Source organism: Caretta caretta, chromosome 20, assembly GCF_965140235.1.
Source record: "Caretta caretta isolate rCarCar2 chromosome 20, rCarCar1.hap1, whole genome shotgun sequence".
NCBI classification, from domain to species: domain Eukaryota; kingdom Metazoa; phylum Chordata; order Testudines; family Cheloniidae; genus Caretta; species Caretta caretta.
In genome coordinates, this window is record NC_134225.1 from 4350832 (window position 1) to 4363015 (window position 12184).

Consider the following 12184-nt stretch of genomic DNA (forward strand, 5'->3'; position numbering starts at 1 on the left):
TCTGTTTCTGACTGCTACAACAGACAGGAAGATGGAAGTGGTCAAGCCCGAACTAAAATGAATGTTCTCACACCACCTAGTGAGAACCACATCCCATTTCCATACAGGAAAATATTTAAAGGCATTCTCCACACTTAGTCTGGACATATCTTTCACCTCCCATCAATCTGATGGATGTCCCTCACAGTCTGAAGTTTGTCCAAACAAGAGGCATTACAATAAAAAGAAAAAGCTACCATTCCATTGTGAAATCTGTCTCTCCAACCCTCTGAAAGCCATGGATAACCCCCTTCATCTGCACAGAAGAATCACCTCTCTTGTGGTGAGCATGATAAACGCTAAGACAATGAATTACCTGAGAAAGCCTTGTCTCCAGTTAGAACTACAGAAACTAAGCTTGAAAACATACCTACATTAGCCATTCTCAATAAAATATTCCCACTTAAAAAAAAAAAAAAAAAGAGGACTAATTTTAGAGATCAGGAGAGTGGAGGACTAATAGCATGGGTTAAGTCAGGCAAAGCAAGGGGAGATGATGTGCAACCCACACAAATCTTCCAGGGGACCCCAATCCTGACTTGTAATACCCTGGCTATTCCAGTCCCTAGCCTCTGTTGAGCAGACTGCAATCATGCCATGCTTTTGGGAGGTTCACACAGAGGGATTGAGAAGTCCTTTGCAAGCCACTTTCACTTGTGACCCATGTCAGGATTTGAACCCAGTTCTCTTAAAAAGGTGAAAAAACTAATGCACAAACTAAAATTTAGTAAAGATCAAAATATCTGATGGGCACATGAGATGAAGGACAGAACTGAGATCATTTGAATTCTAGTGAAAATACCTACCAAAATACCTCAACGCAAACACAAATGCTTACACACAGAGTTATCAGCTAAAACTTCATCAAGTAGTAACAGAAGAAAAATCTTACTCAATAAGATCCAGAACTTCAGTTTCCCTACAGGGTCACTTTACAGGATCCACTCATGAACACACATTCCCCCCGCCCCCTCCCCTAAAAACAATATTATATCCCCAAGGATATAACCACTTGATTCATGATAAAATTAGGACAAAATGTGCAGTCTTTTCCAAACAGAGAAAAGGAATGCATGTTTCTCACTGTGACCTTTGCAATACTAGATTTAAGACTGCCTTGGGAGGTGGAAGAAGCAGGAAGTACAATGGGGAAAGTTTTTGGAGTATAAAAGGGCCAGACGGGAAGTGAAAGTAAGCAAGTTTAAAAAAAATGGAGACCCAAATCATGGAAGGCTTTTAGCACATTCTGTTACGTTACACTCCATGAATCATGATACAGCAAATTGCAGAAAACACAGAGAACATTTCTGTTAATGCCATACATACAAAGTAAATCACAGAATCAAACAACCTGAAAACACGGATTTATTTTTTTCCTTTGCTGATCACCAGAATCACATACTAGGTAGGAAAAAAACATGACAGCTCTAATGCTTAGACTTCTAGTGTTTGTGTGCTAGGATTTCTCCAACACAATTCCCACCTCTGGGAAGGAATTTCTGCACCCCAAATTCATTCTGATTAACTGAAACCAGTAACTATTTTCTAATGCATTTAGAGTGTGAGATAAACAGGGTCAATTTGAGATTACGGAATACAATGGAGTTCTGATCTTTGGAGGTAGATTGTATCACTTAGTGTCACAGACTTTACACGTCGCTTGTCTAATTGTGAGAAGGAGGATTAATACTTCAGATACTGTCCAAGCAGCTTGATTTCTGTTTACTAGCTTGTATTACAGATTTACTGGAAGACTTCAGAGGCAGAGAACTAGCTAAATGGAAGTGTCATTTTGGAACATAGTGTCTCTTTGCCAGTCTGTTAAACTGGTTAATGTTACTTAGTGTCTGGGTAATAGGTAAATTACAGGCAGTTCCTACATTCCAGCAGCAAGGTAACACTATGTTTGTGATTAGAGGGGGTCAGCAAGGAAACTTACTCATCTCTTTAGTTACCTTAGCAACAAAATATTTCCCAGTACGTACATCTGAGCTTTTACACAACAAATTTACACAAGTATTCTCTGTGCAAATTGCACATACATTTGGATATGTTCACACAGTAAACCATAGAAACGCACTGGCTCTGATGGCTACCTGTTGTGTGCAGACAGACCCAGTGTTTAGTTAATTTGAGTGACAGGCGGTTCTTCAGTAAGCCCTGTTCTAGTGACGCTTACCGTTTGCCCACAGGCCAGGAAGGAGATCCCAAGAGCAATCAGACACAGCCAGCTCTGGAATTAAAGAAGAATGAGTGGACTATGAGAAACATTGCTGCAAGTTACAATCTTTTTAGCAGCCACACTTTATTGAATGGAAACATGGAGGGATTACTAGGTGCTATTTTTCAATAATTACTCAAAAGTCAAGTTACCAAATCTCTTCATAATGAGTTCTACAGAGAACGTTAAGGACGTTAACGTTAATGCTAAAGAACATTAAGCCTGCTGAGATTGTGAAAGCTATTAAATAGATTGTTGAGCATGGTTATAAGCTGTTCTAAACTTTGGCACACTTTTCACAATCAGCAGAAACTTGGAGATACAGGAGCAGTCACAGGAAGGAAAGTCAAACTGCACGTTGACAGACATTTCCCCACCCCCCACACCCCCTTTTTTTTTTTTAAACAAATGCATAACTGTCTCCTCTTACCATTTGAATACACACAAACAGATCTGGAATTCTGCATGATTCTGAAGGTCTCTCCCCATCAGATTATTAGATGAGTCACAAAAGGAACTGGGATGGAGGAAGTTGCAAGGAGTGGTGGACTGAGCACAGAATGGGGAGACAAATTCCTGGCTGAGTGGAGTTTGAGCGGGTCTTGACTTATGGGAAACTGAGGCACATATCTGAAATTATGCACCCCATGGATGGTAAGGATTACTTAGTGTTTGTAAGAGTTCTATGGTTTATAAACAAAAAAGTTTCCAGCTCCTGGGAAAGCAAGTTCATTGTCTCAGTCCTGCCTACAAGCTGCCTCAGCCCAATAATTACTGGAATCACAATTTTATACAGCAGTGGTCTTGCCAAAGAGTGTGGAAGAACAATACTTACCAAATATGCAACAAAGCACAGGTAGGCAACACAGACAACGGCTGCAACCACATACAAGGCAAGGTGTCCCAATGCGCTGACATAGACCACCACAAAATACATGTTAATGGAGCAGACAATGAGAATGAGCACACCGCCAGCGATCTTCCAGCCTCTGAAAGGGAAGCCAAAAGAAACGGGATTACAGGGGCATTTGGGGGGAGAGGGATGTTTCTATTTTCCATGGTGTTTGGAGGGAACACTTCTTCTAATGTAAATGCCAAGACTCTGAAAATAAAGTCACCAGAATAGAAACTTTCATTGAACGGCACTGACACTTTTCTAATAGGGTTGCTACTTTTAGACTCAAAACACAGACTAGATAAAGGGACAAGAAAAGATGTAAAGACAGAGCTCAGGAAGCAACAAACACACACCAGTTTCTAGCAGTGACATATCGGGCACCACTCCAAGGAGAGTGAGTTGTCAAACAGGTCTTGGGGAGACTGGGCTATGTAGAAGAAGCTTAGAAGTAGAAAAACTAATACTGTTTGGGCAATAAAAACAATTCACACGTTTTTGTGAACAGCTAACTCTGCTTAACTGAACTGAGCGAGGAAGAAAGGCCTAGTGGTTAGGGTGCCAGCCTGGACTTGGGAGACTTGGTTCTTCTACTTTGCCACAAAGTTCCCATGTGACCTTGGGCAAGTCACTTAGCCTCTCAATTCCCCATATGTAAAGTGGGGATAAAACTCCCCCCACCTCAGAGGGTGTTGCGAGGATAAATACATTAAAGATTGGGGTCGGATATCACATTTGTTGGGACCAAGCACCCAAGATAGACATCAGTATTCAGGGCTAAATCAAATGGTTTTAAATCAGGAAAAGGTCAGGCAGGTGGGATTCTTTCCATACTTACAGTCCATTGGCAAAGTCATTCATCACAGGGTGTAGGCTGGTGAAAGTGAGGACTGGGATTAAAGCAAAGGGAAGCTGGAATAAGGCAACAAGATGCAGGAGATTAGGGCTGGGACTTTGTTCACGTAAAAAACCCACCCAAAGTTTGTTTATACACAATTTTTCTCTTTAGCTATTGAAAGTGTGTCACCTAAGAGACCTCTCACGGCTAGAAATGGGAAGCAGTTTAAAGCCACAGATGGTGCTTTCCCACCTCCCCTCAACAAAGAGATTCTTCAGTGAAAGAATCCAGAAGCTTTATTTAAAGAAGCATGACCCCACAGTATTTTTCCTTCTCTCTTCATAGTCCAGCTGAAATAGGAGTTATTTTCTATGCTGGGATATGGACTGTATCATTCTTGAGTGCGAGGAGCACGTTTCAGACAAGAACCATTGGAAGCTAAAATTCTTCTGCTCCGAGAACTTAATTCGACAGTTCCCATTCCCCATTTTACAACGGGAACAAGGCACCATAAATACATATCTAGGTTGTTGCAGAGCTGGAAACTTGAGGAGAATTGGACCAGCCAGGAAACTTGTTATTTTTTTATGACTTTTAAATGTAAGCAAGGTATAAATGTAACCCTGTTTAAATATGGTTCTTGCTCTTTGTAAATATTCAAGTGGTGCTCAGATAATCCAGTGAGAGGCATATAAGAGCCGAGAAGTAATTTACCTGTTCTATAACTCAGAGGTTCTCAATCTTTTTCTTTCTGAGGCCTTCCCACCATGCTATAAAAACTCCACGGCCCAGCTGTGTCACAACAATTGTGCTTCTACATATAAAACCCAGGCCCGGCATTAGGGGGTAGCAAGCAGGGCGATTGCCCGGGGCCCCACATCACAGGGGGCACTCTGAAGCTAAGTTGTTCAGGCTTTGGCTTCAGCCCCAGGTGGTGGGGCTTGGTGCCCCCGGCTGCAGCCCCATGCAGCAGGACTTCGGCTTTCTGCCCTGGGCCCCTAATGACTCTAACACCGGCCATGCTTGGCGGACCCCCTGAAATCTGCTCACAGCCCCCTAGGGGGCTCTGGACCTCTGGTTGAGAACCACTGCTATAACCAATGTTGGCCACAGTCCACAAGCAGCTACAGATCAGGGGCAGATCCTACATTCACTGCTGCTGGAAAACCCAATTCTGATGGCAGCTGCTGCCATTTACAGGTCTCTCCCGCTCCCCTCCATACTTGAGCTCTCTGCACTCACGACCCCTCAGCCAACCACTTTACAGAAATGTTTATAAGTGGGCCAACAGAAGGCCCTAAACCCAACACCAGTAGTGACTAAGAGGTTGGTTCTGAACGAGGAATTGCTAGTAGCTAACAGCCGCTCACCTGTAAGCTCTGAAGAACGTTTAGGAAGTCATTCATCCCAGTCAGGTGTTCAACATCTTGAAAAATGGCAACCAGCAGGGTTGGAGTGATGGCAATGGAGCGGGTCAAAATCACTCGAGCAAAACGGGACCACTTCAGGTTGAGGAATCCCTTCGAGGAGAGAAGCGGAAGAGCTGCAGTTGCTACAGTGCAACATTCCACAGAGTTAAACTGTAACAGGGGGAAAGGGAATGATCTACTGCAGGGTGGGTTTTTTCTCTTAAAGAAACCTGAGTTAGGCTGGAATTTTCCAAGGGGGAATCGGGGACTTAAGAGTCTGGCACGTGGGTCAATAGCAGGAAAGTCTGATCCTGCAGCAAACTACATGACCAGGAAAGGGAACCTAGGCCTCCACTGACCATCTCAACTTCAGAGGATTACAAGGGGAAGGGGGAAAACAAGACATAAGCCGGCACAGCTGTAGAGTCACATACCTCCATGACAAACTGCCCAGAGTAGGTCCCAGTCATTGTTGAACTCTGACCTGCAGCAAGAATCCCAACTGCCCAGATGTAAAGAGCAGCGGGGCCAAAATAACATCCCAGAACAACACCCTGAAACACAGAGGGTTTCCAGTCACAAGTCAGTTGGTGTTAAATCCTAGATTTAAATGCTCAGTCAAAAGCAGAGTTCTTGGAGCCAGCTGCTCCAACAGACTGATCATGGGCCGAGACAGGAAGGAACGCTGTTCTGTTCTAACAGGACAACTCTTATAGTCTTAAAGGTTCAAGCCTTGAATAGTCTCCATTTATTCAGAAGAAGCAGCTGCATATAACTCAATCAAGGATGTTAAAGTCATTCAGAGAAGACCACACTGCCTAGCCTCACTATAAAGCCACTCACCCCCTTGTAGATATCCACTTCCAAGGTTTCATTGTTATTTGGAAAGAGTCCGGCATGAGGGCTGCTGCTGTTTGTGCAGACTTTGTTCTAGAAGAGGACAAGACAGTTTAGGAAGTTTCATTTTTGTAAACAGATTTCAGAGAGCAGAAACCACGGCTGGTAGAGTTTGGGGTAGAGGAGCTGGCCAGATGAAATGCAGTAGCATTAATGTGTTGGGTGCATCTTATAGGCTAGGGTGAGATCAGTGCCTACATTTATGCATGCCAGGGCACTGTAAAAGGGCCTTAGTAAATGAGAATCAGGCCCTCAGTGTATGCAACACTCAGGCCCACTGTTAACACAGTAGCTATTATTAACCCAGGTGCACAGTGTTTTAGGGTGTCTACACTGCAGCTGGGAGGTGCGACTGAAGTATGTGTAGATATACCTGATCTAGCTTTGATTAAACAACAGTGAAGCTGTGGCAGCATGGGTTAGCCCTGAGTAGGTACCTGGGGTCCCACGCGGGCAGGGCTAGCCCATGCTGCTGCCTGCCTGCCTGCCTTGGCTTCATTGCTATTGTTACTCGAGCAAGGGTGGGCCAACATGTGCTGAAATCACACCTCCCAACTGCAGTGTCGATATACCCATCGTGTATATTACTCCCAGTAATCCAGAATCTCCACAACACAAGCACACAACCCCCAACAAACCCCACAGACTCACCACTTGTTCATTCGTCTTCCCAAAAAAAGCTTCAGCAAAAACAGAGACGACGAAGACGTTAATGAGGAAGGAGACAAAGAGGGCAACACAGGACTCTATGAAGAAATACTTATTGGCCTCTTGCACCTCCCTCTTGTCTGCACGATTCACCTGCCTCGACTGGAGGGAAAACATTTAAAGATAGTTATGATAAAATATTTCAGAACCTCTAGTCAATGGAATCAGCTGTATCTCCAACAGGTGGTTCCTCTGATTGCTATTGAACTTTGGCCAGAATACATCTATCCTGTCTGACAGCAAATATTAAGAGCTGAGCCCTGCCCCTGACTGGATCCCTTGTTAGGCCTTACAAACAGCAGTAAACACCATGAGACATTAGACACCAGCTAGCCAAGAGCAGCTGCTAATGCAATAACGCTGTGGGGTGCATACAAGAAGCAGGGCTGTGACTGACCACATTCACACAAGCTAGCCCATCCTGTGGATGGGTACGCAACACCACACGTTTGAGCACATTGCTCCAGCAGACTGGATTTCCCCATGGTCAACTGCAGCTCCAAATGAAATGTCACTATGCTGGACATGCTTCCCAGTTTACCCTGGCTCCCACAGGCTGCCCAGCCTTCTGCTGTAATGTTGGGATGTGCCCCAAGATACAGGAGCTAGTAAGTTACGGTTTCAGAGTAGCAGCCGTGTTAGTCTGTATTCGCAAAAAGAAAAGGAGGACTTGTGGGACATTAGAGACTAACCAATTTATTTGAGCATAAGCTTTCGTGAGCTACAGCTCACTTCATCGGATGCATTCAGTGGAAAATACAGTAAGTTAAGGGGCGGCCTCAGCCTGAGCTCTAAACATATGCTGCTGCAGGGAGGGGGAAAGAGAAAAAAGCCTATCTTGTTTGCAAGGACAGACTGCTGGCCTTCAGCTTTAAAATTAAACTGGGTTGGTCATCTTGTCCCCAACAGAATTAAATATGGATGAATCCCACAAGGCAGAGAGACTGGGAAACACTGTTCAGATGTCTGAAATATGTTTTCAGGGGTTTGCCAAGTGTTAATCTAGACCCCAGGTTCTGTCACACAAACACATAGTTAACGTGTGTTCAGCCAATGTATTCAATTTACCCTGTTAATTACGTAATAAATACCGTATTTCTTTATCAGGTGCACATGGCATATTCTAATTCTGAAAACTTACACAGAACAGTCAACATCGGAATCCACTTACTGAACTGATTCCAAAGTATGGAGAGTTCTCCGCAAAGGTTACAGGGACTGCTACTATAGAGGGGATTTTCAAAGGTGCTCAGCATTGGCATTCGCTTGTCAGAGGTAAAACTCCCACTGACTTTGGACTAACTCTGCAGCCTTTAAAATCAATGGGAGTTTTGCCACTGACTTCCTTGATGACACCCACTCTGAAAAGGGCAGTCACAACAATTCAGACATACCAGGCCTTGCAAGACGCTTTCCTCTCAACCCTCATGATCACATTCTAATAGTCTCATTGTACTCCTGCAGAGTGAACTAGAAGGGAGATGGGACTCAGTCCTCTCTTACCTTGACTAAAGCAGAATGCAGATACATGTTGTGTGGCATGATTACCGCTCCCACGATCCCCACAGCTTGTTCTAGCTGCTGGGTACCGCACTTGTCACAGTAAGGTATAAACATCCCCTTCAGCAGCTTTCCCTGGTCCGGTTTTACTGTAACATACTGCGCACAGATACAAGAGAGCCACTAGTACCTCTGGATTGGCAGAGTTCACACAGTTGCTTAGATGGGCAACTTGGAAGGTCCCAGATTTGCCCCACCTCAAAATTACGGTAATTTGGTAATAGCTTCCACCTTTAAAAAACTTAGATATTGGTTACCCGCTAGCACTGAAACAGGAGTGTTGTACACCCCCAGGTAGCTATTTGGAGGCAGATAAACAGCTAACAATCATTGGGAAGGTCTAACCTTCGGTGCCAACCAGATTTGAGCCAGGAAGCAAATAGAGCCCCAGGGCAGTTAAAGTGGGCCCCACCTCAAAATAAATAAATAAATAAATCTAGGGGAGCATTAAAGCACGTGCTTTAGAACTGGTCTAAAATTTTCCAATGAAACTGCTTTCCATGGCAATTTTTGTTTTTTGAACCAGAATTTTTCGGTTTTTGACTAAAACCTCAAAAAGCTGCATGGGAAAAACTTTTTTTTTTTTTTTTGGATCAGCTCTGATATGCTTATCTTTAAGCCTGGGCTTAAAGTACTTTCCAGAATTGGGGCCACGGGCGAAGGAGACTTCACAAGGGCCTGGCAGAAGAGGACAAAACTCAGAGGAAGAAATGAGATTTTCTGGTTTCTAAAATGTTTGAGAGAAGAGAATGAAGACACAAGTTCAACAGAAAGAAGGGGGAGAGGGAGTGTCATTCTAATTGCTAAGCAAAGCTCGAAGATGTTCAAGTGAGAATTACCTCATATCCAAACGTAAGCGCCATGATGGTAATAAGAAAGCCAAAAAATGCTTCCAGTTTTCGCAAGCCTGTGGAAGAAACGTGCCATTAGCAAGTTCTGGAGGACAAGTCTCAGGCATAATGTTGAGGGGGCAGCTGTCAGATTTAATCGGTTACATGTACTTTCATGGGACATTAAAAATAATTAAAAGGAAAATAAAAGAATTTACCATACTTGTCCAAGAACAGAAACATGAAAGTGTCAGCAATAGTGATGAGCACTCCACCCCACAAAGGGACTCTACAACAGAACAACAAGGGTTAGTTAGAATCGTGCTTTTATAAGCTTTTCTAGCCATGTCAGTCCAAGCTCCCCTATATTCAGGGCAGGGATCATGACCACTTTGTGTGTGCTGTTATCAAACACTTATCTCAAGGTTTTATTTGTAATCTGACAAGCTGCTTGGGGACTTAAGACAAGAGACAACTCTGTTTTCTACATAAACAGTTCATATAAGAGTTCCACCTTAAACCATGCCTACATTTCTCTGCACAGCGAGCCAAGAGTTTCTGGAGCGAGACATACTTCTCATCTACTGTAGGGCAATGAGCCTGTAGTTTCTGATTAAGTTTCCATTTCTATGCTGCCTGGTGGAAATGGCTAACTTGCAGGGAACACCCAAGCTAAAAACAGTTGGGCTCTGGACTTCCAGGCTAAGAGTCTACACCAGGGGTCGGTAACCTTTCAGAAGTGGTGTGCCAAATCTTCATTTATTCACTCTAATTTAAGGAGGACTTGTGGCACCTTAGAGACTAACAAATTTATTTGAGTGTAAGCTTTCGTGAGCTACAGGTCACTTCATCGGATGCATCTGATGAAGTGAGCTGTAGCTCATGAAAGCTTATGCTCAAATTAATGTGTTAGTCTCTAAGGTGCCACAAGTCCTCCTTTTCTTTTTGCGGATACAGACTAACACAGCTGCTACTCTGAAACCTGTCTAATTTAAGGTTTTACATGCCAGTAATATATTAACGTTTTTTAAATGGTCTCTCTCTATAATATATAACTAAACTATTGTTATATGTAAAGTAGATAAGGTTTTTAAAATGTTTAAGAAGCTTCATTTAAAATTAAATTAAAATGCAGATCTTATCATTTTAGTGTGATCCTTGCCCTTGCTTTTCCTTGCTGAGTTTTCCAATGTCTGGCACGTATTTGGATAGTTTAAGATGCACACAGGCTTCTGAGTGATCAGTTGTTAACCAGTTCCAAGATGGACAGAGGACAGATTTAATGTGTGAAAATACCTGTTCACACAGGTATGTGGATCCAAATGCTGAAAGCATTGCAAAAGCAATTTTCTACAAACAGTTAAATTTTACTGGCTGGGACGTTCAGCAGGTCAGAATAGAGGCCCCATGATCTCTCTCGGTAGCTTTAAGTGCAGTCTGCAGATCTCCAAAACTGATGCTCGCAATTCTGAGCTTTTTAACTGAATGAGCTGCATTTCGAAATCTTCAACATCCATCCACTGAAATACAGACAAATCCAAGTCGCTTTCGTTGAACTTTTCAGGTTTAATTAGAAAAGAAAGCATTGGGCCAAATCGCTGGAAATCTTGAAATCTGTCAGAAAATTCTGATTCCAGTTCTTGCATGTACATTCCAATCTCATCGACACCGACCGTGCAACATGTTGATAGCTCTTTTATGTGTTGGAAGTAGCGGAAAGTTGAAGTTCAAATATCCTGAGAAAAAACTGCTAGTTTTACAACAAATGCCTTCCAGGTTTCACAAAGATCCAGAACCATTTGCTCTGCACCCTGGAGACGGAGGTTGAGTTCGTTTAGGTGACTGGTGAGGTCACTTAGAAACATGAGCTTACACAGTCATTTGTCATCATCAATTTGGGGTAGTTTTGTCCTTTTTCTGACAAAAAGGCCTTGATTGCATCAAAACAGTTTATAAAGCACACCAAAGCCTTGCCATGACTTAGCCACCAAATGTTGCTGTGCAGTGAAATGAATGGACATCTAACTTTGCTTTCTTAGGAGCTGACATTTTGTCAAATGTCCCCCTCAACTTACAGCGGGGAAAAAGATCGCAACAGACGGCACACACAATGTCAAAAGCAATGTGCTGTTCCACATGATGTGATAGTGATGTAAGCAGAAAATCAGGAGTTAAAAATATCCCAGTACAGTGGTACTAGAACAATTTTTAAGGTGAGGGTGCTGAGCTGCGCCACTTCTTGCCCCTGTCTGCACCCCTCACTGCCTCACTGGCTGGGGCCAGTGGGCCACAGCTCAGGGCGGCTGCAGAGCCCCGGGCCAACGGCTGGGACCCCAGGATGGCAACAGAGCGCCTGAGACCAGGGCCGACAGCGGGCTGAGCGGAGGCCAGCGGACGGGACCCTGGGTGGCAGGGGCCAGTGGTAGGACCCCAGACTGGCAGCAGAGCTCCCAGGACTGATGGCCAGGACCCGGGCAGTTTGAGTGCCACTCAAAATCATCTCGCGTGCTGCCTTTGGCACACGTGCCATAGGTTGCTGACCCCTGCTCTACACCAATTTCCTTCCAGCTTTAGTTCGGATTTAACAGAAGCTCCTCCGGTGTTATGTACAGTAAGGTTCTGGTTTAACATGAGGCCTACAAGCCAAAGGGAAGCTTATTTACAGTTCTACAATGTGTCACGTCAGCAATGGCTGGTGCCAACTGTGGGCTCAGAAATACCCATTTTATTTAAAAACCTTTAATCTCAAACGCTTTTTACGTAATACACAATGCAAAGAGGGAGCTC

At 43.8% G+C, this 12184-nt stretch overlaps 1 protein-coding gene across 6 annotated transcripts in view; it reads right to left on the bottom strand.

The window, feature by feature from the left end:
* The window catches only part of SLC11A2 (solute carrier family 11 member 2), a 45087-nt gene that overhangs the window by 6533 nt on the left and 26370 nt on the right, over positions 1 to 12184 (bottom strand). For 5 of the 6 annotated variants that reach the window (XM_048832004.2, XM_075121449.1, XM_048832007.2 and 2 more), the window contains 10 exons: positions 9616 to 9686; positions 9407 to 9474; positions 8511 to 8666; positions 6951 to 7109; positions 6246 to 6332; positions 5837 to 5956; positions 5364 to 5513; positions 3994 to 4067; positions 3096 to 3249; positions 2219 to 2272 (listed from right to left, as the gene is read on the bottom strand). In XM_048832004.2, the coding sequence (XP_048687961.1) occupies positions 2219 to 2272; positions 3096 to 3249; positions 3994 to 4067; positions 5364 to 5513; positions 5837 to 5956; positions 6246 to 6332; positions 6951 to 7109; positions 8511 to 8666; positions 9407 to 9474; positions 9616 to 9686 (1093 nt within the window). Of the gene's footprint in view, positions 1 to 2135; positions 2273 to 3095; positions 3250 to 3993; positions 4068 to 5363; positions 5514 to 5836; positions 5957 to 6245; positions 6333 to 6950; positions 7110 to 8510; positions 8667 to 9406; positions 9475 to 9615; positions 9687 to 12184 lie in introns of all 6 variants that reach the window. The other variant, XM_075121450.1, reaches the window with a different exon arrangement.